Genomic DNA, 27,475 nt, shown 5'->3' with positions numbered 1-27,475 from the left:
TAAAGAAGGTTTAAAAGTGGTCGCAATTAGTAAACAGAGCCAGGGTGGGGGAACCTTTCTCTGCCAAAAGGACTTCTGTGCAATTTCATTTTTATTTAGCCATGTTGGTGTCTACTACTTTGCTAAAAATGTAAAAAAAAATAATGTAAAGAAAAAGAGCTTTACTATTAGAAAAGGTTTGGAAATCCCTGCCATTGCAGAAAGACATAGAACAGGTGTCGAATGACTTGGAGTCTCTAGCGGCTCTGCTGTAAACTGCCCTGTGACCTTGGGCAAGCTACTCTGAGTGTTTCTTCAGCTGTAAAAAGGGTCCTTCCTCTTGCCTGCGGTTTGACACTGCAGTTCCGTGAGAAGCAGCTGTTGGCAGCTGTGGCGGCAAGCATGTCCCTCCCACTTTCCACTGTGCTTGTGCTTGGAAAGGCGTGGGTCCGACACCTACCTAGCCTGCAGATCGTCCTGACCCCTAGCCCCAGTGTGGTCAGATAATTCCTGGGCTGGAGAGAAGGGGAATTTTAACCAAATTATTTTGCATCTTACTCACTATTGGAATCCATGGGAAAATTCCTTCTGGAACAGTGAGGAACTGGGTAGGTCTTTGGAAGATTATATGTGTAGCACTCCTGAGTTGGGTTTAGTCTGTGTCAAAGTGCCTACTGTGTGCCCTTTGTGAGCTCAGGTGTCCTGGGAATAAAGGGAAGTTCCATGAAATAGCTCTGTCCTCAAAGAACATAGAGAAGAAGGTGTACAGAATGTCTCATTTAGAAAAGAGATTTGCAAGAGTGCCCTCTTCACATGCTTGGTGATTCTTATTTGAATGAGGAACTGCCTCTTGTGCATCTCTGTTCCCAGTGCCTACACTCAAGACTCATTTATTCAGTTCATATTCACTGAGCAGTCAGATGCCAAAAGCACAGTGCTGACCCTGCCTTTCGGGAGTTTACAGCCCAGGGTGGGGGCCTTGGGCAAGTAGACAGAATAGTCCAGTGTGGTAAGAACCGTGATGGATGTTGAGCTGTGTGCACAGAGGGCACCTGTTGTTATGGTCCTGGCAATCTCAGTTGCTCCTGGCTGAGCTCCCTGGCGATTCCCCTGGCTCTGCTCTGGGGGCAGGCCCACCTAGCAGAGACCCAGGCAGGGATCTCTGTTTATCTGGGGACACTACTCTGTGTGTATCTGAGCCTTGCCAGCCAGATCCAGCCTAGCCTCTGTCGGGAGACGCTGAAGAGTCCCTGACCTGGAGATGTGGTGGCAGGGAGGCCCGAGGGGACAGTCTGTCCCCTGGCTGTCCTGGGCTCTGACGTGTTGAGACACAGCCTGGCTTCTCACTCTGCTCTGGAAGGAAACCTGGGAACTGCCAGCTCTCAAGATAAGGCAAGAATGTGTGGGGGCCAGTGACTGCTCTGTGGACCTGTTTCTCTGAGGGTGGAGGTGATGTTTTTGGTTATTGAGAGGCAGGAAAGGGCAGCCATAGGTGAAATGTCTACTCTGAACTATGATGTTGTTCAGTGTATGATTTTATTCATCATTCAGAAACCATTCACTGAGTACCAAGGATATGCCGGGCTGTATGCTAAGTGTTCTCACATTTCTCTAACTCAAATTTCTTCATGGTCCTGTGAGTTAAGTGTATTATTTTCATTTCACAGATTAGGAAACTGATGCCCAGGGAGCTAAAACTAAAATCATATTTATCAGTGTTTATCATGTGTCAGATGCTGCTCTGGGCACTTACATACGTCAATGCATTTAACTCTCATCACAGCCTCTGAGGTGGTTGTCATCCCATCTTACTGATGAAGAAACAGGCTCAGAAAAATTAAGAAACTCATCTAAAATCCTGTAACCAGCCAGTAACAGAACTGGGCTGAGGTAATCCTGGAGTCTTGCCCAGATCTGAGACCCTAGTACCCCCAGAGCACTGTTGATTAATCTCTGCTCTATGATTCCAGTCTGCACTACGGGGACAAGGACAGGCCACCCTGAGGCAACTAGCGAGGGAGGCCTGGCGGGAGGGCTTCTAGAGGGAGGAGGCCATGTTAGAGGCCAGGGTCCTTTCTAGATTACAGTTTGTATAGACTGAGGAAAAATAAGTCATGTTAGATATGCCACGTACCTTTCCTGCGTCCTGACATTTAGGCTTGAAGGAAACATGTCAGGCAGTGCCAAATCCCATAATGACCTAGAACGGAGTTGGAGGAACCAGGAAGGAGTGGCAGCCCCGAGGGCGCCTCATAGCTGCTAATTGGGGCTTGGCGATGACAGAGGAGGTGGCACAGCAGCAACTCTGAGCTGCTTACCCAGCAGAGGCTCCGGCTTCTGCTAGGGAGATGCAGCTGGGCGGGAGGAGAATTGGGAGGAAGAAATCTGCTTCTAAGAGGGCTTGGACCTGTTCTCTCCAGCCCCACCTTCCCCTACAGGCTCGTGGACATCGAGAGGCTGGACGTGCATCCGACATCTCTTTCAGGGTGGGGATGAGGGAGTGGGCCACCTCTGAGTGTGGGGGCAGGAGGGAGATGAGGGTGGCACCATTTGATTCTTATGGGAAGTTCCTTCTGCTTTACAATCAATGAAGTTGGCCATTGCGATTACACTGTAAATAGGTATTTGGGTAGTCCTGCCTTGGGCAATAGTGCGGGGCCTCCTTTAGGCACCTTCTTTTTGCAGGCGTGCTCTGCAGCTCGTTATCTTTCTTGGTGCCGCAGTGATAGCGACACAGACACACTTATAGTTAGTTCCTCCTGCTTGTGTATGTTAAAGATTTGAGACACTGTATAATGAGAGGAACAGGGAATTTGCGAATAAAAGTAGAAGGTCAAAAGCCACATGCCGTCCAGAAGATTATGATTTCCGAAATCTGTAGTAAGGTCTCGACACCTGTGTTTTTAACAGGCTCCCCAGATGATTTTATTACACTGCTAAGTCTGAGAACTCCTGGCGTGAATGAAGGAGGAAGGAAATACACCCGAGATCTAGGCCATCAAGTTGTTGTTATTGACCACCAAGATGACAAAAGGGAAATAAGATAGATTATGTCATTTTCATCATCTGAAATGCAGAAGGATATCGGTTGTTCAGGATAGACAAACATCTTCATGGTACTAATTGCTGAAAGGAAGCCATTAAGGGTGGCCTGTTACAAAGGACACTTAACATTGTAATGGATAATTTGGGGCAGGGGAGATGCTTTGCTCTTCACTCCCCTCCTCCACCTCGCAGCTATGGCGCATCCTGAGGGCACCAGACTCACTCTGCAGGGGGCCCTGCTCAGTCCCTTCCTGCAATCAGCCAGTAGGAGGGACATTGTCAAGAGGAAGAGTGAGGTGACTTTGAGGAAGGGATCAGGTGTGAGGGATGAGGGATGGTGGTTGTTCCTCTGGGGCCTGTGCGGTAGATTTGAAGGTATAACCTGGATTGAGTGCCTAGATAACCAACAATGTCACCAAGCACTCCCTTTCAGAAGACTCTTAAGGCACAGCAGTCAGGTAATTAAAGTGACAGGCAGGAGGAGAGAGAAGTAAAGGGGAAAAAAATGGTTAATACCACTTAATGCTGAAAAGGCCTAAAGCTTCTTTATAAAACAGTCAGAGCCAATATTTGCAATGTACATGGCAAGGGTTAATATAAATATGTAAGGAGCTTTTATGAATAGTAAAAAAAAAAAGGCAAACAACCCAATAAAAAAATTACCAAAGCACATATGGGTAGGCAGTTCAAATTACCAAATACATATAGGAAAAGGTGTTCATTCTTACTAGTAATCAACTATAAGTTAATTGATTTAAGACAAATCAACAATGAAGTATCGTCTTTCAAGTATCAGTACGATAAAGCTAAAGAAAAGTAATGAGCCAGTATTTGGTGAAATACATCTGGGATGAGGAGTAAGGGTACTTATAATATTTGTGTATTAATGGGGCAGTCTTTCTGGAGGATAGTTTGTCAAGTATCAGAAATCTTAAAAATGTACATAATTTTTACACAGCGTCCTGTTTCCTGGAATTCAGTTTAAGGCGAGATAATCAGGGATGTACACAAAGATTTATACATAAGGGTTTCTATCACAGTGTTGCTAGTTATATTAAAAATAGAAGTAATATAAATGTAAATAAAAATTAAGAATTTGCTTTAAAAACTGGTTTATCCATATGGTGGGGTATTATTTGAAATCAGGCAGCGAAAAAATTTTTAATTATGTGGGAAAATGTTCGTGATTCATTATTAAATAAAGAAGATTTTAAAAAGCAATTTCCAAAACGGTATATATGGTATCATTCCAATTACCTTAAAAAAAAAAAAAAAAAGGAACAGACAGACAAAAAAGACTACAGTATGCGCTGAAAAAAATCCAAGAGAGCAGACACCAAAATGATAACAATGGTTATCTTAGGAAGCTTTCTCTTTGTGCTTTTCTATGTTTTTTTTCTTTTATTCTTTTAAATAATGAACATGCTCCTTTTGCAATTAAAAAATGTCAAGACTGTGTTCTTTTTTAAGCGAATCTGCCAGTGACATTCTCTTGATGCATTGAGGCTTGACTGCGAGTGACAGTCTCTTCACCACATTTCCTGCTGCTTCAGTTTAGTTCTTTATTTCTGCTGGCTGAATACTTGCTTAGTGCTCATTGCTGAGCAGGCCCTGTGAGATGACTAGGACAGTGCTTACTCTCCAGGTTCTTATGGGCCGTTTAGTGGTTAAGGGCTGAGGTGAACACCCAGGCCATTTGTTATAGGAATTCCTTTGGCCTTTGGTATAGTCAGCATTTTGCTGGATGTGAAGATGGTACAGGGGCATCTTGTTGAGAGTGCCTGAGGTCTGCTGTCCTTGCCTGAAGCCTTCATGCCCCTCTCTCTTTAGAAATTTAGTTGGTTAACATGCGACTGATAAACCTCAGCAGCCTAAACCCGTGGCTGGGCTCTTTGCATTCAGATCCCCAGAAATCACCCTGTATGTTTCATATTGATAAATACATGTGGCATGCTAACCTGCATCAGAGAATACTAAGAGGGGGTTGGGGGTGGGGACCTTAAAGAGATATCTTGGTCAAACCCTGACGTCTCAAGGAAGAAGAGGACTTGGAAGCTGGTGATGGATCCAGGGCTCCTCGCCCTGCACTCTGCCCACAGTGTGCAGTCTTCCTCATTCACAGCCCTGAGTGTTCGAGAGAAGCAATCTGGGGCATTGTCAAGTAATGGAGAGGAAACCAACTTGAGATAAAACAAATTCACGGAAATTCTGAGAACAGAGGGCATCCACCCTTGGGTTGAGTCTATCAATAAGAAGTTACAAGAATGCCTTGGAAATTAAGATCCAGGTGTACAGAGGAGAGTCAACAAGAAATAATAGGTTACAATGTGTACACAAACTCTCATTCAGGAACACACCCACCTCAGTCCCACCTTTTTGGTGTGAATTTTAGGAAAGTGGAAAGACTTTTTTATCTCCAAGTAGTTCCTCCACTTGCCCAGCGTGTGCCTAAACTTGCCACCATTAAAGTCCTTCTTGGTCAAGGATGCTGTTAAAATGTGAATATGTTACTTTGGAATGAGGTCAGGTTAACTGTTCGGAATCCTTGGCCACTTTATGTGAATTATGGAAAGGACCCCATAAGATGGAAAGGGGAATGTGGGCCAAGGGATGGTGCAAAGCTTGCAGGAGACAGGCTGGTACAGGAGAACTCTGCATTGGAAGGGAAAGGTCTGGCAAGTTGGAAGGGAGGCATTATAGAGGAGAAACTGTTCACTCCCCATTTTATGAGAGATGATGCTATACCCCACAGAAATAGCAGACCCTCAACTATCCTGGACTTTTCCGTCTTCTCTCTGCAGTCCCTTTCTTGCTCTGCTGCATGATCTCATATTTAAAGTCTCATCCGTATGGTCTGGCCTCCTGGGCTTTGCCCAGGCCCAAAAGGCAAATTGGCTTCATAATCGGGGATGGTGAGAAGGCTGTCTGACCCAACCGAGGGTCATTGGCCACATGACCTCTTGCTCTCTCCTTCCTTCAACCCCACAGAGAGTAGGGGTTGAGGGCAAGTTCAGCTTCCTGATGTATTCACTCAAGAAAGTGGCTACTTAACAAGGAGGTAGAGAGAGAGAGGCGACTTGGGGCCTCCACAGAGTAGAGCATTCATGTATTACTCCCTGCTTTTCCAGCTGTAGGGAGCTGTTTCCCTTTGCCTGTCTGAATCCATCTTTTTCTTCCAGGCCTGGTTCAAATCCCAGAAGGCTCCATAAGGCTTCCCCTGACTCCCCTCAGTCAATACTTGCCCTTCTCTCTGCCAAACTGCTATAGCATTTACTGTTGGCCCACTCACTTTATTGACCCTGAAGCAGATATTTCTACACATCTAGGTCCTATTTTTTTTTTCCTATTAGTGTTTACCAATCTCCCCATTTGACTGTAAGCCCTTCAAGTTTTGGGGTGGGTCCTGTTTATAGCACCTAGGGTACTGATTGATAAATAAGGACCAGAGGAAAAATTAGTGAATGAATGGAGAGTCAGGTGGGTGGTGGGTGGGTGAATGGTACTGTCCAAGCCCAGCACTGCCACAGTAACCTACATCATGTCAGTGTCTAGAATCCAGATTCTGGACCATGGGAAATACCAGAGGACTCTGACCTGTATTTTTAGTGAAAACCTTTCTTTATATAGCCAAGTCCAACTTAAATTGAGCCTAATTTTTTTCAGGCCTTGGACTTGTAGGCTAATGTTTATTTGACAACAATATCAAAATATGCTTACACTTAAAAATAGATTCCAAAAGTAATCATACCTCAGCCCAACTTGGCTCTGCTCAGTGATTCCTTCCGTTTTGTGCTTTAGGAGTTGTTATTGTGTGTTTTTTTTTTTTCTGCTTGAAAAAAAAAAAAGTCAGGAAGGACATTAGTCTGCAAGACCAGGGAATTAAATGAGCTAACTCGTGAAAGCAGCTGCTACAGGCCAGCACAGGCAAACACCTGTGACTTTGTGGACAGGCGGCGTTTATAGGTCAGGGTTCAGCTCCCCGGAGACTTCTAGTTCCTGATGCTTATTTTACATGTATTTCTTACTCTTGACCCTGAGCTCGGCTTGGTCAGAGTGACTTCTTGAAAGATTAATTTTGAGAAGCATCAGTGTTTTCTGTTTTTCCCCTTTTTTCCCCTTTCATTTACAGTTTGAAGCTGCTCTGGGATTATCAAAGAGTATGTTTCCACACTATAGAGTATACTTCTCCAACTGTGTTCCCTAGAGCTCTTGGGGTTCCACGAAGCCCCTTTAGGCATCATGGGGGTGGACTCTGAGCAGGCGGGCTCTGAGTGCCTCTCCCTCGAAAGAAGCACTGCTTTTTATCCATTTTACATATTAGGCTTCTGTGCAAGATCTGTTGGAGAGAGGGTTCCGCACCTCAAATAAATTTTAAAAAAACATTGTCAGGAGACTAAAAAGGCACTGGCAACATGGTCAGAGGAGAAACAGATTCATGAGGCAGAGGGTCTGGCTCACTACCTGGGAGAAAAGACCATTTGAAGGTCTCTGGGTGTTCTTGTGTTTGTGGGTCTTCTGCTGATGTTTCTGTCTTGGCTGCTGCTCCTTTGCGCCTCTCCTTGTTTGCTCACCTGGTTTCTAGAGCTCTGTGCACCTGGCTTGTCATAAAGTTTTGCTCCTTACCCTGGAATCTGGCCTGGAATCCTGACCCACTTCCTGGTCTGACTTCTGGTAACTTTATATTTCTTCATCCTATTTTGCCTTCTGGATCTCTAGTCCCTTGTTTGCCTTGACCTCGGATGACTGTGTCCCAAAGTGTTTTCTGCCTTCCTGGGTCCTGGCAGCACCTGGAGACCCTGCTTTTCAGCTGTCATAGTCCTCCACAGCACTATTTGTTTTTAAGCTGGGATCTGAGGATGGGGTTCGTCGAAGCTGAATGAGGTTCAAAAATATGTTAGGACTAGAAAATGGAGACCAGGATCCAGATGTGATCCAGTGGATGGATGGAAAGAAAGAATAATTCACATTCATGGAGAAATTATAGTTTACATAATACTTTCACATACTTATTTCATTCTCATGACAGTCCACTAAGACTGGGATCACCTTATGTATGTTTTACACACAAGGGAACTGAGGCTCAGAGTTACGCGATTTGCTAAAAGTACAGAGCTGGAAATATAACGTGGGTCTTTTGACTCTAAATCCTGGCCTTGGGTATTGGAGATCAAAAACAGGTTGTTTGCTAAGGCAATGGAGGGGGAAGGATCTTGTTCATGGGAACTAGGAGTGGCCTGGCTACAGGCTGGATGCATTGGAAAGGGGAGATAGACAAGGGGCAGAGTCAGTCGCAGAGGCCTCACAGTCCAGCCTGGCCAGGCAGAGAAGGAGGGAGCTCAGTAATACCATCCCCAGACAAGCTGTTGCCTTGGGATCGGGGTGTGGGTCCTCTGGAGTCAGGCCCATTTAGTTCCTGCAGACCATAGATCCAAGCTTCTCTTGCCCATGATTTTGAAACATGATAGCTGCAGGTCCCATCCCCCTACCAGTTCAGCTGCACCTAGGGCAGCCTTGACTGGATGCTTGTAAGCATTATCCCTGCATATGGCCCTGAAAAATTGCAGGGTAATTCCAGAGGAATCATGGCTCATTGTTCTCCAGGGTGGGAAGGGGAACAGTAGTGACTGCTTGGGGGGAAGCAGGAGGAGGAACCTGGTGTCCACATCCTTCTGCCTTGGAACACTTCCCATTTGATACTTCTCCCCTCACGTGGTGTTTCGCCCCTGGATTCTGCCTCATCTCCACCTTGGTAAACTGGTGAATTGGGGGCAAGTTACTAAAGTCATGAACACTAGAGTTGACCAAGAAAGAGAATGAGCTAGGCCTACCCTATTCAAAGACCTTACAAAACACCTGTAGTAGTCAGCCCCTGGGGGTTGCGAGAACACACCTGGTTGGCTGTGGCTTCCCGTAGCAGGTGTGTGTGCGTGGGGGGGGGGGTGGTAGTTCAGTATGAGTGGTCTTCTCGAGGCAGGCCATGGGGTACATTGTCTTTTTGAGAATTCACAATTGATGATAAAATCAGTCCGCTTTGTATTATCACTATGTACCAGCACATCTAAACAATATCAGTGATAAAATGTTCCTCCCTTCTGGGCGGGCCCCTCTCCTCACTGCTTGATACACCATCACTGCTTAGATATCTCAAGAGTCTCCCTGGAGCTAGAATCAGTCGACACAGGTTACATCTGAGCCCTGCCATCAGGGCCTGCTACCTGGCACAACTACCAAGTCACTGACCCTCCCTAAACCTCAGTTTTCTGATCTGTAGAAGGGAACTACCTACAAATATTAATAGAATAAACATTAAATTAGCTTGTAAAGAGGAAAGCTGGGTGCAAATATTGTATTTTTCATGTTGCTATACAAATTTGAAGTGGCGTGAGATTTGGGTCATGTCTGGGTTATTCTCCTTTGTCAGTGAAGAATTCAAGGGCAATTGAATCAGGCTCTTTTACGAAACTTGGACCTTGTGTTGGAGACAGCAACACGATTTTTGGCACTGAGAAGCTGTTCTAGGTTAGGTCTTTTATCATATGGTTCCGGAGCAGACAACAGGAGACCTTCACGGGGTGCCAGGGGTGCCACCTTGAGCCCTGCCAGGTTCCACAATGGGGTCCATCTGTCTCATTCTCTACCAGCTGGCTCTGTCCTCCCAGGATGCTGAATGAGTGGGGAGCTGAGCCTTCTGCTTGGGAAGAAGGGTGTGTTCCTGACATAATTGAGGGAGAGCGTGCTGGCAGAAGCAGGGAAGGTCCTTTCTGTGACTTGCGGATTTACTGTCCCTCACAAAACCTTCCTACGTGACTTTTGTAAGCTAGCCTCAGGCACAGAGTTCCACCAGCCCATACCTCCTGCCTTTGTACAGTGCTGGATGGTAAAGTTCTTTCGTAGGCATTATTTCCTGATTTCTCCATCAACCCTGTGGGGTGGACAGGCCAGGTTTTCTCATCCTCATTTGACCAGGGAGGAAACTGAAGTCTGGGGAGTTGAACGGGTTACCTGGGGTCATCGCTGGTTAGTGATAGGGCTCTGACTAGAACACAAGTCTCTGGACACCAGCCCAGAGAAAGGAATTTGGACAGTGAAGAGAAAGCCCTCATTTCTGTTCAGTTGTCTCAGGCTCTTCGGCACTTTCTAACAAGAAGCTTTCTGAAGTGAGACCTCAGGTGGCAGGCAGAGAAACACACCTGGAGAAGGCAGTCCTTTTCTAAGCCCATGAAACTCTGAAGCCAGGTCTGGACTAGAAATCAGGCATCCTGACCACCAGCCCTTTGCTGTATTATGCTGTGGGTTAGGTATTGACTGTTGCTATGATTTGGGGAGTGGGGGATTGGAATATACGTGCTCTGTGTATGTGTATCACCGTTGCAGCATTCCCGTAATTTTTGAATTAGTGTTGGCAATGACCTCCATTAGAGATTGGATGACTCCTCTTTGTTACCTGTCTAGATGATGCCCTAGGTGGCTCTGTCTTAGCCTTAGAGGAGCCCTCACTCTCTATCCTTTGCCCCAAAGCCTAGCTGAGCAACCTATAAACACTGGAACCTGAACATTTGGCTTTAGAGCCTTTCTGATGGGCAAAGGCCCATCACTGTCACTGTTTTCACCTGTCCTTGGGTCTGTTGACGCCATCTGACAGGCATAGTAAAGCCGCCTCGAGTCTAGTTTTGGTGCATCTGGATACAGTGACCCCAGGGCATGCCTGAATGCAAACTTCCACACCTGTTATCCGCCAAAGCCCAGGGCAACCTTCCGTCTTGATTTGCAGGTGAATATTGAGACAGTTAGAGATATTATTGCTGACCCCTTAAGCAAAAACTGCTGGTGGGAAAGACAACATTCCCTTTCTGCTTTCCTTTCTCCTCCCTCCAAATGTCATATCAAAGAACTAAGGGAGAGGGTAATACTGAAAAGGACAAGGAATAATGTAACAGCTGTGTAGTTTCTTCATTTGTAAAGTGTAAAGAGGTGATCAAATAACTGTTGTAAATTGGTGTTTCTCAGCCCTGGCTGGTACATCAGAGTCACCAGGGAGCATTCAGCCTTCACTTAATGTCATCCATAGGTTCTGCAACGTTAAGCAAAACGACATGTAAAGAAACCAGTTTTACCATAGGCTAATTGATATAAACAAGAGTTAAATTCCAACAGCATCTCATTTGCTATAACAAAACAACATTATTCGAGGACCTGCTGTATCTGATTCCCAGGCTGCAGCCCAGACCCAGATCAGAATCTCTTAAGATGGGAGCCAGATTCTAGTACTTTTAAAATTCCCCACAGGATTCCAATGTACAGCCAGAGTTGAGAACCACTGCTCTAAGGATTAAGAGTTGGCTGATTGCTTAGGACAGAGATATTCCTACAGCTGATTGTGCAGTAGAATCATCAGGGAGGCTTTTAAAATTACACTGACTCCCTGGCCACACATTGCAGACCATTGAGATCAGTGACTTTTGTGTCTAGTGCCTCCTGTTCAGCCTGCACATGAGATACAAACTAATAGTCATAATAGCTACCATCTATTAGTGCTGTGGGCCACCATTACAGATATTTCCAATCTTCACAATTCCTGTTTTACAGATGAGGAAATTGGTGCTCAGAGCAGGTAGCTTCTTGCCCCAGGTAGCAGCATAAGTTTCTGAACCAGAGCTGTCTGACATAAAGCCTAATCTCACTGTCCAAAGCCTTATGGCCTGGGGGCTGGCCCTAATGGGACACATTCTCCACTCTTCCCAGTAAGAGCCCAAGGAGAGAAGAAAACCAGCAAGTGGCCTTGGCTTTCCTGAGGCTCCCCAGGGCTGGTTGAATGGAGGACCCCACCCCAGTGAAGAGAGAGGAGATGAGTGCTGTGCTTGGTATTTTGTTCCATGTTAGTCGCCGACTCTTAAAATACCTCTTTTTGGCTGGAGGAAGATGCCTGCACGTTTAGCCTGACTCCCAGTCACCTCTCATTGCTGCAGCTGCTCTCACAAAGAGAAAACCGGGAAAAGCAAACACTCGTTTGCTTTTTGAGAGCTAGAGGAATTTTTCAGGCATGCGATATAGAAAAAAATGCCTTTCTTTCCCACATAAGAATAGGGGAGGCTATGTCAAAGTCACCTGAAATATTTAGTTCTACTTTATAAAAACACTTTGCCTCCACCTCTGTGCCCTGTAGGCTTAAACAAATTACTTAAAATCCTTAAGCTTTGGTTTCCCCACCATTCAACTGCAAAGAGGGAGCCCTGTCTGCCCTCAGCACTGCAGATGCCAGGCTCTTGAGGTATCAGAGAGAGAGGAGAGGAGCGTGCCCATCCTGACGCTGAGACTCACAGCTGCCTGGACTAGAAGCTTTCATCAAGTGTTTGCTGGCACCCACTAAAGAACCTGATGTCCCCGAGGCCCAAAGTGGTTCCAAGTCACCAGCTGTGTTAGGGATCTCACTGAATGTGTTCACTCTGGCTTTGGGAGGCCTGGCTCCACTCCACCTGTGTCAGCCCCTAGTGACAGCAGAGAGGCAATATTGGGCATACATAGCTAATACTTTAACATTAGTGGACAATGTAATATAAATTTGGCTCCACCAAGCCTTTGCTGCCCAGCCCAGCCCCCAGGACCCTCTCCCTCCCAAGACCTCCCTCTGTACCTGTTTTTTGGGCCTTTGGTCTCTGCTTCTTACTGCCCAACACAGCCTGGCACAGCACCCAGTCAGCACTGAGTGAATGGAGGATGAGGGGATGGAGAGATGCACGAAAGTGTGTGTGGTGACGTCTCTCAGATGGTTGCTGTAGAATGCCGTTCATGTGTTAGTGTTCTATTCCTTGTTTACTTGACTTTTTTTTTTTTTTTTTTTTGGTCACTTAGGTCTATTTTGACAGTTGTCTCACTGAGTGTTATTCTAGTAATAGCATGGTTCAGATGTGATACTATTTTCTGAGGTTGGGGCAAATCTCCAGAGCATTTCATTGTGTAGCTCTTATCCCAGAGCTACTAAGAGAGTATACTCTAGGTGTGGAGTCTGGTAGCCTCTTAAGCCATTAAGCTGAACCTTAAAACTCTCTGAGTTCTGTCTCAAGCAGTCAGTAGGTATTGTGAGTGGTGAGAAAACATGGGGCAATGGTGGAAAATGGTGGAAGGGGAGTGGGAGGACCCCCAGGAGGGGTGGTCACTAGGTGGTCTCCAGGGACTTAGAGCAGCTCCCACTGATTGCCTGAACTGAGAATGTGAAGCAGATGCTGCTGCCCTTTCCTGTGCAGTGGGATGCCCTTGGAATATTTGAGGAAGCAGCCTCAAGGCCGCCGGCCGCTGTGGCATGGACAGCATTGTATGGTTGCTGTCTCGGTCCCTAGAGTGAAAGATTTCCAGGTGCAACCTGACTCCTGTATCTTACAGGCTTTGTGGACAGTGGTCTAAGTGCCCAACTCTAGGGTCTGTCTGGCTTTGCCATTAACTCTGTGATGATCTCAGGTGAATCACTTGACCTCTCCCATGCCTCAGTCTCCAAACATTTTACAACTCTGTGGTCCCATCAGCCTTCTTGAACTCCCACTACAGTTACTGACAGTGTTAGGCTGCCTCCGCCCCAAACAAAATCCCTACCACCCCAGCCTGCATAGCCTTTGGCTCTGTCTTTACATTAATTACATCATCCCCATGTTTGTTTGGTCCCTCTATTGTCCAGCAGCTTAGCTCATGTCAGGTAATTGAGATTTTTATTTGTTGGGAGGGGGTTAGGAGCAAAGGTGCAAGCATGAGAATATCGAGGTTCTTGTTATCTCATTTCAAATGGATGAATTTGTACTTGTGTCCAGATAGAGATGATTGTTACCATTAGTATTTTGACTGTGCCAGTCTTTCCGCCCCCCTCCTTTTTTTTTAATCTTTCTATTACATAGTATAAGCCTCTGGACACTGATTTTATCTGGCGAGTACCAGACTTGGGTTCTAGCTGAGGCTTTGGAATGACAAGGCTGTGTCATTCTGAACAAATCAATAACCTTTTGGAGTCTCAGTATTCACACTGGTACACTGGAAATGACATTCCTTCAGGATTCACCTGAACAGAGGGGAAGCCCAGTATCTGCCCCACCTCAGCCATGGGTTGATGGCCAGGTGGGGATGCTGGCTGGTGGCATGATTTGTCCTGCCTTGGCTCTGAATTAGTGTGGCCTGGGAGCCAACAGTTTGATCACTTCCCTGATGTGGCCACAGTGACACCCTAATTGTGTGACTGTGTGTCCCCACAGTGGCCAGTTTGCCATCGTGAAGAAGTGCCGGGAGAAGAGCACTGGGCTGGAGTACGCAGCCAAGTTCATCAAGAAGCGGCAGAGCCGGGCCAGCCGGCGGGGCGTGAGCCGGGAGGAGATCGAGCGGGAGGTGAGCATCCTGCGGCAGGTGCTGCACCCCAACGTCATCACGCTGCACGACGTCTTCGAGAACCGCACCGACGTGGTGCTCATCCTGGAGCTGTGAGTGGGCTGCCGGGACCCATGGTGGGCAGCAGGGGCAGGCAGGGCGGTGGAAGCTCCTGCCACAGGCCCCAGAGGGCAGCAGCAACCAGACTTAAGCTTGACTCAGAGGGGATGAAGTCAATGGTGGGTGGTTTCCCTCAGTTACCCCCATTCTGTTAGTTCCTGGCATATAGCATAGCAGTTACACATTTATATAACTTACGAAGTGATCCCCCCAATAAATCTAGTATGCATCTGACATTTTGCATAGTTATTACAATATTATGGACTATATTCCCCATGCAGTATTTTATATCCCTGTGACTATTTTGTAATTGCCAATTTGTACTTCTTAATCTCTTCATTCACCTTATTCACCCAACCCCCCAACCCCCCTACCACTTGGCAATTATCAGTTTGTTCTCTGTAGCTGTGAGTTTGTTTCTGTTTTGTTTGTTTGTTTGTTTTGTTTTTTAGATTCCACATATAAGTGAAATCATATGGTATTTGTCTTTCTCTGTCTGACTTATTTCACCTAGCATAGTACCCTCTAGGTCCAACCATGTTGTTGCAAATGGTAAATTTTCATTCTTTTTTATGGCCAAGTAATATTCTATTGCACATTTGTACCACCTCTTCTTTATCGAATCACCTATTGAAGGACATTTGGGTCTTGTTTTCAAATCCATTCAACTACCCTATGTCTTTTGATTGGAGCATTTAATCCATTTACATTTAAAGTAATTATTAATAGGTATGTAGTTATCTCCATTTTATGATTTATGTTTTTTTATCTTTTTTTTTCTTCTTAAAGAAGTACCTTTAATGTTTCTTATAATACTGGTTTGATGGTGATGAACTCCTTTAGCTTTTTCTTGTCTGAGAGCATCTGATCCATTTTTACTGGGGAAAATCATGCATAAACATCACCGTGGGCTTTGTCATTGCATGTATAGGTGGGGACATTCCCGTGTATCCATAGTTTGAAAACATAGCTATACATTGGATATTCAAAAATGGCAGAGAATCTCTACCTTTGGGTGGAGATTTTGGTATTATAAGGAGAGTAAGTATTTATATAATACTATATATACTACATATAAGTGTATATATATTACTGTAAGTTTAGTATTATAATGAGGAAAGTTCATGAGGTCACTACAGGGTCCTTCAAGGTGCTTTAGCCGGTCTCAGGCGGTTTCAACCAGTTTACCGCTGGTCCTACAAAACATCCTGGGTTTGTTCCTGAAAAACAGTTCTGGCAATCATCAATGTCAGGGATTGCAGTTATGGAAGGAATTTTAGCTGATTATGTCTTGGTTTTTCTGTGAAACTTTTAGCAAATTACAAGATATACATTACACAAACCTTATAAATCTAGGGCAATCTAAGTGGGGTTACAGGTTAGTCAAGGCAAAGTCCACATTGCTTGTGCAGACAGCTGTGAGCATGAGGTAGGATGGCATTACGCTGGCCCAGCCTGGTGGAATTTGGATGTGACACTAAGTTCCCAGGGACTGTCTCTCCTGGAGGTATCTCCATGGAATAGAGAGAGGTGAGGTTCAGGCAGACAAAAGAGTTTGAGTTCAGTTGTGGCACAAGTCACAACAGCTTTGTCCAGTCAAGAACACCGTATTGGGAATTTTTGCACCTCACAGGCGTGTATGCATCTGCCAGTTAGCAGAGTAGAGGTGGCATTTGTCTCAGCAATCTGTGACTTTGTGACCTTGGGCAAGTCACTTCATCCCTCTGAGCTTAAGATCTCATCTGTAAACCAGGCAGCCATACTTAACCTGCCTTCAATGGACCGCCTGGAATTTGAGCTCATTCTAATTTGAGAATTATGTTCTGGTATTGCCAGGATAGAACAGATGGGCATTTGCATTTTCTTGCATTTTTTCTTAAATTATCCATAGAGTTGCCTGTGCTTTCTCTTTCTCTGACTCCTGGTGTCCTCTTTGTTTCTCCCATGGACCTCAGCCAGGTGGACTGATTGGTGTATGCACCTGTCTGGCCCAGCCAAGAGTGGTGGGTTTCTACAGTGTGGCCAGCTATGTGGACAGCCAGAGATGTGACATGCCCCAAGGCATGGTAAGCAGTGGGCACACTGATTCCCAGCAGAGAGTGACAAGCCCACCTTCACTGGGAAGACCAGATCTCTTTTTTAAAAACTATTATCAAAAAAAAATTTACTGGAATTTCTGAAAAGAAATTACATTCATAATCTTACCAACCAAATACAGCTATTTATGTGTTTTTTTGTGTGATTCCTCTCAGTTTTTATTTTTTTATATACAATTATTATATTTCTAAAATTTCCTGCTCTACTTTTTCCCCAGATAACATAATTTCATAAGTAGCCTTTTTTTCTTTTAACTGACCGTATCATGTTTCATTGAATTACATACCCATCTTTCCTTTCTTTTGGACATTTTTTCCTCCCAGCTTTTAACCAGACAAATTTCACTGCCATGAAACAATTTTCTTCCCATAAATTTCCCCTTTTCTTTTGAATTAACTTTTTCAGATAAATCCTTAGGAATGGGATAACTAGGCTGACATTTTTAGGGATCCTGAAAGCCTCACTTTCATAGGATGGTGTTGGTTAACCAGTACCACCTGTAACATAGCAGCATTCCTATTTGCTTTGCCAGACCTGGGTCATTTGTTTTAAAATAGGGTTCTTTATTTATTGACCTAGATAGTTATAAAATGATACTTCGTTGTCATTTTAATTGATCTTTCTGTAATTGCTAGGGAAATTTTGTTTCTCCCTGTTTATATAACCCCAGGAGTTGAGATATGAGATGCCCTTGCGATGTCCCTGTTTCTCCCAGCAGGGCTCATGGTCAACCAACAGTATGTGCCCTCTTTTTGTGAACTGTCACCATCCATAGCATCAGTTGTCACACTGGTGCTCCTGTGACTCATTTGAGCTGCTGTGTTTCTTGAGTTCTGTATGTTCTAGTTTCTCTGTCTCCTCCTTTACTTTCAAGCTGTCTCACTGCTCTCAGGGTGCCTGTCTGTGCATGGGTGCTAGGGATTACTAAGACTGTGCCAAAACTGTGCATGGGTAGAGTCTGAGAGGGAAGACCCCCTGGGAGAGAAGGTCTTGTCATGGGCTTTTGTGTTTGAACTTGGTGACTCCTGTTGGGCTGATCTGGAGTCTTGGCTTCCTACTCCTCACTTTTCTCTAATGGGTTAGTAAGTTTTCCTGAAACTTAAATATGGGTAGTAGTGACACCTGCTCAGTTGAAATTTCTAGGTTTTGTAAATGGGTCTATGCCAGTCACACTGCCCCTCTGAGCACCTGAAGTCTGGAATGCGTCTTCCTCTTGCTTTCTGCCAAAGTGGCCAGTACTAGGACATTTTAATATTATTAAATTCAAATTTTTAATTTAAAATATTTTGAATATTTTAAAGCAAATCTCAGACATGGTGTCATTTTACATGTAAATACTTTAGCATGCATCTCTAACTGATGACAGTTTTTTTAAAAATGTGGCCATCATGTATTCATTACACCTGACAGAATAATCCAGCCAGGCCTTGGGTCCACTAAGACTGTCTGTGCTTTAGCTCCTAGTGCTATTCCCCAACAGACCCAAAGATACCTTTTTACAATTATTTTATCTGAATTAGCTTCCAAATAAGGCCCCTACTGCAGCTGCTTCTTTTGTCTCTTACGCCTCTTTTATTCTATAGCAGTTCTCCTTCCCCCTCTTTTTTGATGCTAGTGATTTGTTGGAAAAATTAGGTCATTTGTCCCATTGACTTTATCACAGTCTAGATTTGGTTTAGTCTTTCTTCGTGGCATTATTTAACTCATCCCTCTATCTCCAGTATTTTCTGTAAGCTAGAAGTTAGGTCTAAATAAGAAAACCTTCCTATTGGAGCTATATAATATAATATGAACCATATGTACAGTTTTAGATTTTCTAGTAGCCACATTGAATAAGAAAAAAAAGCAGTAGGTGAATTAATTTTAATAATATTTTAATTCAGTATATACAAAATATTATCATTTTAACATGTAATCAATATAAAAATCATTAATGAGATATTTTACGTTCTTTTTTTCATGTTACATCTTCAAAACCCAAAGTATAAGTATTTTATGCTTTTAGGGCATCCCAATTCATTAGCAATGTGATGGTTAGAGTGAAATACAGTCTTACCAACGCAATAAAGTTGTCATTAGAGGAAAATAGTCTACATCACTTTGATTTTTGAATTAAAATGAAGTAAAATTTAAAATTCCGTTTCCCAGTTGCACTAGCCATATTTCAAATGCTCAGTAGCCACATGTGACTAGTGGTTGCCATATTGGACAGCATATGTGGAGAACACGTCCTTCACTGCAGGAAGTTCTAATAGTGCTAACAAGAAACTTAAACAGATTTAGGTTCAGTTTTTTAAGTCATAATACCTCATAGGTGTGGCTGTGTACTCCTATTTTACCACATCAGGTACAATTCTATTTTTCATGACGCTAAGATTGATTAGTAGGTCCAGGTGTGCTTCTGGACATTTTAAAAGAAAGGTCAAAAGAAGATTTTGATGCCCTTTATTTAGGATGGTCTAGGTGGCAGGGAGTGATTCGCAAAAGTGGGACAGAAGCTATTCTGGCTGTACAAGAATCATCCTCGGATACTCAGTATGACATAGTGGTTGAGAGTTATCCTGCCTAGGTTTGAATCCTGACTCTATCACTTGCTAGCTATGTGACTTGGAGCAAGTCACTTAACCTCTCGGAGTTTCTGTTTCTTCAGCGATGAAATAGAAACATAATAGTACTTAGCTCATAGGGTATTGTGATGATTAAATGAGATAATGTGCATACAGTATATGTAAGTATTTAGTGAATATTAATTACCATTATTATGTTGTTTTTATTGTAAAAATACAAGTTACAATGCCTTGCTACTAGAGAATCTAATTTGGTAGGGTCTGTGGTGGGACCTGGGAATCTGCATTTTAAATAAGTTCTCTAGGTGATCCTGAGTTCCTGAACCACCCAGTCCATAGCCCTTCCTGAGATCTTTTCCTGGGGTGACCCTCAGCTCTGTCCCAGCCTCAGAAAAGCACATGCTGGCTGGACATTCATCAGAGGACAAATGCACCCATCAGAGTTGCCAGATTTAGCAAATAAAAATCTCCTAATTTATCTGGCAACCCTAAGTCCCTAATTCAGATAAAACTGTAAGCTAGTATTTACAGGGGAGATTCTCTTTGCTCCGTGGGTCTCCATTCCTGTCACATCAACCATAGGGGGCAAGAGTATGGAGTCTGAGGACAAAAGTAGTACTTTAGAGTGTTTAGAGATGAATATAAGTAATTGGTCTTTATGTTTAAATTAGGGACCATGCCTAGATTCTCTTGGGTCTTTGACAAGGCCATATTTGATAGATTCAAGAAAGGGGCTTTAGGAGCCATCTTGCTCAATCTGCTCATTTTGCAGGTTTTGCACTGAGGCCTGCCTGGAGTGGAGAAAGTGAGTTGTCCAAAGTCAGTGGCAGGATTGGACTGGAACCTACGTCTCCAGTTTAAGGCCCAGCTTATGTTTCTCTTTGTCATCCCACAGCACTTGTTTCTGTCCTCTGCTACCTCAGTCATATATGGGGGAGAGGTGATACCCAGGGTCAGCAGGGACCTGGGCCTAGAGTGTGAGCAGAGGCACTTCTACTGATATCCTAAGGATGGTTGGTTCCTGCCCTTGTGCTCCAAAAGGACGAACACAGCAAACAGAAGCAAAGTCAGTCCCTGGCACTGGTTGGACAAAGCCCCAAAGATGGGTGAAGGGATTCTGCCACACAGGGTGCCCGGGGATCAGGTTCAGGAGCTGCACCCATTGGCCTGGCCTCATGACACAGAGGGTTGACTGGGCACCTCCCGCTGGTGTTTTGCAGAGTTTCTGGAGGAGAGCTATTCGACTTCCTGGCCCAGAAGGAGTCGCTGAGTGAGGAGGAGGCCACCAGCTTCATTAAGCAGATTTTGGATGGGGTGAACTACCTTCACACCAAGAAAATTGCTCACTTTGATCTCAAGGTCAGTGAAGGGGGTGAGGGAAAAGAACTTGTTTAGGAAGAATGGGTCCAGTCTCTCCTGACATCATTGCCAGGAGGGGTCAACATCTATGTGGCCCTCTTTCCTCATCTTATAGTTGAAAACTCTGAGCTCCTGGGCCCAGTTTCATTTCACATATAAGGTTTCCTTCACACAGGGATGACCGCAAGAAGCTTCTTAATCAGACCACAAGCATCTTCTCTCATTCAGTAGCAGATGGGTTGTAATTTTTAAATAAGTAGACCAATGACAGGAAACTTAAAACCAAACACATTTCATAAGACCGAACTTTTCAGTAAGCAAGAGCTGAGCAGACAGAGCTAGAAGTATTCAGAGAGGATGGCTGAGGTTGGCTGGCTCTTTGGACCGTGCACAGCACAATCTCCAGCATCCCTCAACCAGAGGTTGTAAATCTTAGAGTCCAGGAGCCACTGGCTGCCCTCCCCCACCTTGCCCTTCTGTGGCCATCAAACTGCTTTTAAGGGCCACTGATCTTCAGGGTTGAGAAAGTTGTTCACTGTGACCACATTGGACTTCATAAAGCAAGAGTGTGGTCAAAGTAGAAGGATCAGTTCACAACAGTAACTGAGTTCTGTTGCGTAGACTGATGAGCCTCTATGGACACCCAAAGCATAAAGACCCATGATCAGAGGGACCCATTTACCAGGGAGGAGACACACTCATTTTTTGATCCAGGAACTCTTGTTGTATTTTAAGCACTGTGCTGGGTTCCTGGGTATTGCTACAAAAACAAAATCAATTGAGGCCCTACCTAATTCTTTTCCAGCAAATATTATAGGAGACAGAATAGAAAGATCAACAACTCTTAAATGCTGTGATAGAGAGAAGTATGTGGGGATGGGGGTGGTATCTAAGTCAGATTGGGGTATTTGAGAGAGCTTCCTGGAAGAGGTGGTATTTGAGTTGAGTTTTGAAGGATAAGCAGGCATTATTAGGAGGGGAGGCCTTCTTAGGAAGAGAGGCCAGCAGTGTATATGGTCCTAAAATAGCACAATGCATTCAGGGAAGTATAGCAAAGGGTGAATGTGCTAAATGGCTGAAAAAGAAGCTAGGCAGGGAGCAGGAGGCAGACACAGGGAATGGGAGCTAAGCTAAGGAGGTGGAACTTGACCCTGAGGGATAAGGGGGCCAGGTGAGCAGGGAGGTGAGGTGAAAGATGTGTTTCAGAAGGACCTCTCTGGCTGGAAGGATGGATAGAATGGAAACAGCCCAGAGGCTGGGGCCAAGCTAGGAGGCTAATGCAGTAATCCAGGTAAGATGTGACAAGTGCCAAACTAATTTGAAGAGGGGACAGACTCAAGACCTATCACAGAGGTTGATCTGAGGATCGATCGGCTGCTTAATTAGATGTGGGAGATGACGGAAAGGGCAGAATCCATGGTGACACCCAAGTTCTGGCTTGGAGACTGGTCCAAAAAGGGTATGGCATGCCCACAGTCTCACAGCGACTGCCCCAGGACTTGAGCTCAGTTCCCACACATGAATCTCACCCCAGTACTTACTCCGCATCATGGGGTGACCTGCTGTGTGTCCCCTCGGTATGGTCCTCCCTCTTTATGCCTAGTGTCCTTTCTTGCAGTATTTTGAATTCCTCCAGCAGAAGACGTCTTGAAGAGTTTGACTCAGGTGTCACAGCATAAAAGTCAAGGTCACCCAGGAGGGCGTGGCCTGGGCAGGCCTTTGGACCTTAGGGCGGTAATACACCAAGCAAGAAATGGTTTACCTGGATTGTACCTGTGTCTCCTTCGTGAAAATACTATGGACAATTAACTTGTTTTCATGTCTTTGCTGGCTCTGGGAGACCAGCCTCAAAATGGGCTCCTTTGTTCTCCAGTGGGTCCGGTGGAGGTGCGAGGAGTTGTGGAGGCCCACAGGCCTCATGACTAACTATAGCAGGTTTGTGCTATTCGGTTTGCTTCTATGGCAGCTTGCTGTGGGGACGGGGAGGGGTGGGGAGTGGAGAGTGCTGGTAGGGAGTTAGCCAGGTCAGTGTTTGATCCTCACACTACTGTGTGCCAGGATACAACTGAACCTCAGTTTTTTTTAGCACAAATAATAATACTTGCCTGGCAGCGTTGTTGTAAGGGTTAGAGAGAAGCAGCATGAAATGCTGAGTATAGAATAGATGCTCTGTAATAGTAGCTGGTGGTGTTATTTCCCTTCCCAGAATAGAGGAAAAGAAAACACAACTCTTGTTATACCATTTTGGGCCCCAATAGACCAGGGGGAAAAGCCCATTAGTGCAATTCTAGACTGCCCAGCAGAGAACTGAGATTGGTTGTTAGGTGGGATTGCTGGTGGGGGATCTTGTCTGGTTCCTGGGATCCAGGTGGATGTTTTCTACAACCTGGAGGCAATCTGGGTTTCTCCTGGATGTGTGTATAGAGTGAGGATGCTGGTAACACCCAACCTGGCCTCAAATCCTTAGAATTGTGAGGACACTGAGTCTTCTGGCTCTCCCACCAGTGGGTCTCTTGGCCTGAGCCCAGCTGGACAACTTCGGGAAGTGATGTGTAGCTGGAACTCGGCAGAATTACCTCATGATTGGGTAGATACTTCCTGGAGCCTGAATGTGTGCATGTGTGCCCCCTGCCTGGAACGTTCTGGCAGCTGCAGGGGACCATCATGCAGAAGGTCCAGCAGGTGGCTTAGAGGGGGCTTCTTGGTTCCATGTTGTTTCCCACTAGAGAAAATTGATTTTAGATGAATACATTTTTTATTCCTGGTGTTCATTCTCAATGAGGGCCTTTGTTTTCTCCTCCTCTTGGGTTCTGTTACTCCCTGGCAAGTGAGTCAGGTTTGCTGCCTCATGAACACAGCCATCACCTTGTCTCCACTCCCTTACCTATGATCTGTTCATCACATTCACATTCCAGCTTGAAGGAGCAGGTGATGGAGGAGGGTCAGCTCTCGGGCCTGTCTTTAGAACATGAATGACCTCTCCTACTATGCTCAGCCATTGTGCTAGGGATGGTGAGGCTGTGTCTCTGCTTACAACATGCCCCAAGCCTTGTGGCAGAAGGCAGATAAATGGACAAATTAATGCCGATAAGCAGTCTCGGTAAACAGGTCATAGCATGCTGTTATCCAGAAATCAGTGATGGATCCTCGTCACCCATAGGATAAATGAACCCATTCTCAGCTTGGCATCCAGGCCTTTCTTACACTGCCTTAGCCTTGATTCTGGCCTCATCCACCTTTTCCCATTTTTGTTGTCCCAGGCAGCAAGACCACACACACTGTTCTGGTCTCTCTCCTCCTCTATTCATGCTCTTCCCATCCAGGAAGCTGCTGCTCTTTTTTTTTTTTTCTCTGCCCATGGACCTCCTGCTCGTTCTTTGAAGCCCAGCAGAAATGTCATTTCCTCTAGGAAACCTTTCCCATCACCATCACCTCCCAAAGCATAATTGAAAACTAACTCACCTCTCTGCTTCTATTGTCCTTTGCACCAACTTCTGCTGAGAGCATTTATAACTGTGAATCACTTTCTGCCGCTTGTGTCTAGCACAGTGCCTGATACATGACAAGTTGCTCAGCTTCAAGCAAATGAGTAAATGAATTTTTTAATAAGATCGAATGCACGAATGAATGGCAAAGGCCCTTTCATGTCACCTGGAAGATGCAAAAGACGTTGCAGGCTTTCAATTCAATGATGTAACCATTTATTGAGGGACTATTTTATGCCAGAGGGTAGGGTGACAAATATCAATGTGGTATGGTACCTGCTTTCCAAGGGCCCACCATCTCCTGGGAGATAGCCATAGTGGAACTTGGTGGGAAGACCACCTGAAATAAAAGCTAACTCAAGAAATGCTTACTTCCGAGGGGTAAGCTCTGTCTCTGCCTCAGCAGAGCGAATATCATCCCGGTGTGTGGCGTAAATTCACTGCAGAAAGGCCTTTTGGTGTAGGCAGGCAGGCGTGGTGAAGGTGATGATGTTGCCTTGTATTTACATAGACAGAAGGGATGTTGGGGCTGTCTGCCCCTCAGTACTGGGTAGCATCTGATGTGCCTTCAGACATTCCTTCCACAGGGTGGGTTAAGAGGAAATGGGGCTTAGTGCCACCCAGGAACCTCACCCTGGTATGTAATCCCAACACAAATAATGACCTTATATAGGGTGTTTTGTGTCATTTGTGTTTATTTTGGATTTGGGAGCTTCCTCTTTGAGTAAGGGTGTGTCTCCACACTCCCCCACAGCTCTAACCTGATCCAACTTGAGGATTCAGAAATGGAAGGCAGTCCTCAGGTCTGACTAGTATTTTAAGTGAAAAGAATGAGACTCATGAGATTGAATGAAATTGTTTGCAAGCCAGGAACCCAGAACTTTGAAGGGACTTTTTGACCTTATAAACAGTGTTGAAAGGAGTGAATTCCTAAGCAAAATAGTCCAAAAAATCCAAAATCTTCTATGCTCTGATCATTCTTTGAACTGTTCTTATGTTCATGATGTGATCGAGTCTGCTCATCAAGCTTTCATAAAAATGATGCAAATATACTTTAAATGTATATGATGCATTCTAGAACACAGCATGCTTACATTTATGCTTTCATTAGATCATCACGGCTACCCACTGAAGTATAAATTATGGTCACTTTTTTACACACAAGGCAATTGAGATTCAGAGAGGCTAAATAAATTATCCAAGATCATGCAGGTATTAAATGACAGGGCTGGGACTTGAACTTAGTGAAGAAACATTAATCAAAGCTGGGTGTTAGCTTTTATTTCATCAGATTCTAACAGTGCAGATTTCTTGCTTCTTGGGTCATGCCTTTTACATACAGTTAATCCAAAGGTCTGTATCGTGCCCTAAATTCATCTTCTGCACAGTTGATTCTCACCTGGTTACATTGTTTTTTCTAATATGTTATTCCTCATACTTAAATAAAGTAATTTGTATTGTATTAATTGCTATAAAGTATGCATACATTTTAAATAGAATTTACAAGAATGGGACTATTTCCATACTAACCCCTGGGGCGGGGGCATGGAGTGGAGGCGAGACTTGGCAGAGATCTAGGTTAGAGTGAGATCGTAAAGGTTCAGGGCAGACCAAGGAGTTTGTATACACAGTGACAGTCTTGGAAGGCTTTTTCCCTCAAAATCTTTTATTATGAAAACATTTTAAAACATCTGAAGAAATTGGAGAATACGGTATACCCTTCCTCTAAATTCAACATTTGGTTACATTTGCTTCACCTCTTTCTGTCTTTTCTAAACAAAATATACACATATATATTTATGAAAAGAGCATTGTATATACGCATATATAATTTAAAATTTTTTTTGGTATCATTTGAAAGAAAAATGTAACCGTCCTGACACTTCACTCTGAACACTTTGGTATATATATCCCAAGATTAAGATCTGTCTTCTAACAACCCACAGTACCATTATCACACTTAAGAAAATTAACGATAATTTATGGTAGACCTTTAATTGGTGGAGAAACATGATTCAATTTCTGATTTAGAAAGAAAATTCTCCCAGTAGAGGAAAGAGTGGTTGGGAGAGAATAGGCCAGTTGGAGGTTATGATAATTATGTGGGAAAAAGATGAACCAAAGTTACTCTACAAACATTTTCTAAAAATGAAATTAGTGGTCTTTTTATGCTTTTATAAAAAAATAATAATTCATAGAAAATACAAAAATGTACAAAGAAGTTATTCACAAATCTTCTACTCTAAAACAACTATTATTAATATTTGGTGTATTTTCTCCAGAGTTTTCTGAACAGGTGTGTGTGTGTGTGTGTGTGCGCGCGCGCATGTGTGTGTGTGTTTGGGTGCTTATAAATATACTGCTTTCACAATTTTCTCTCCTGTTTTTTCACTTTGTATTCTCACCCAAGCAGCCCACGTGTGCTCTGAAACATATTACTTTGCTGTGGAAGCTTTTGTACAAGTCCTTGTAAGTGCTGGTTGTGAGTTTTAACTAGACTCCCTGTTAGGCTACAGTTCTTCCTCTCCTGCCTCCAAAAGAATTTCAGAAGGGAGGTGGGCATGGAAACATCCGAAGGGAGAATGAATACAGTGGCTTCTTCTAGCCAGCAGGCCAGGCAGATTCCCAGTGTGGCAGGACACTGTCAGGCTGATAAGAGTTGGAGTAGATTGACCATGATCCCCGTTTTACAGATGAGGAACCTAAGACAAAAATGCGGTGCCCTTCTCCCCTTTTGCCTTCATTGCCTTTGCCATCGCCGATAGGTGCCCAGAGGCCTCTTGCTGCTCCCAGCTGCCCGCAGCCCTCCACTCTGGACCCTAGCCAGACCTGACCAACATTGAAGTATAGTGTTTTCAGACAGTACCTTTTTAAGTTCTATTCACAGCTGCACCATCAGCCCTCCCACTGCTACTCATCTCAGTGGGAGTGAAAAACATCTGATTCTGGAAACTGCGAAGGGTGGTAGAAAGAGCAGGAACCTTGACACTAAGAAGACCTGAGGGCAAACCTAGCGCCACCAGTTATTAGTTGTGTGGCCTTAAATAAGTTATTTAACTTCTCAGTTCCTTATTTCCTTATCTGGAAAATAGACAGTGAGGTTCTGTGCAGTGGTGTTCGGGTAACAGCCAGATCCCCGGAAAACAAATGTGTACACACACACACTTATTATAAATTTTATGAGATGTTTATAACATAATTTACAAATAATAAAATATGTAGTACTTTTTATTGTAAATTCCAGAGAGCCAATTGATTTTTATAGAAAATTTTCCTTAGTTTTTTGCCAAACCGTTATATCAGTAGCCAACCTGTAGATACAGTTGACAAGTGAGTGTAATTCCGACAAAAATGTTGGTTGATATTTTTGTTTACATTAACAAGTAGGTAAAAATGAAATCACGAAGATGTGTCTTGGACTCTATTCATTTGCCAGTGACATGAGTGGCTTCTTTGATGAATTGGATAATAGTTTCTGCATAT

The 27,475-nt window shown here is 44.3% G+C and overlaps 1 protein-coding gene across 6 annotated transcripts in view; it reads left to right on the top strand.

Annotated features, from left to right (window-relative positions):
* The window catches only part of DAPK2 (death associated protein kinase 2), a 100,238-nt gene that overhangs the window by 40,871 nt on the left and 31,892 nt on the right, over positions 1–27,475 (top strand). For 5 of the 6 annotated variants that reach the window (XM_016141099.2, XM_016141097.2, XM_016141094.2 and 2 more), the window contains 2 exons: positions 14,256–14,477; positions 20,369–20,507. In XM_016141099.2, the coding sequence (XP_015996585.2) occupies positions 14,256–14,477; positions 20,369–20,507 (361 nt within the window). Of the gene's footprint in view, positions 1–14,255; positions 14,478–20,368; positions 20,508–27,475 lie in introns of those variants that run through there. The other variant, XM_016141100.2, reaches the window with a different exon arrangement.

This window comes from Rousettus aegyptiacus, unplaced genomic scaffold (genome assembly GCF_014176215.1).
Source record: "Rousettus aegyptiacus isolate mRouAeg1 unplaced genomic scaffold, mRouAeg1.p scaffold_m13_p_3, whole genome shotgun sequence".
Taxonomy (NCBI): domain Eukaryota; kingdom Metazoa; phylum Chordata; class Mammalia; order Chiroptera; family Pteropodidae; genus Rousettus; species Rousettus aegyptiacus.
Note: the sequence above shows the minus strand (reverse complement) of the source record. Positions and strands in the feature narration are given on the sequence as shown.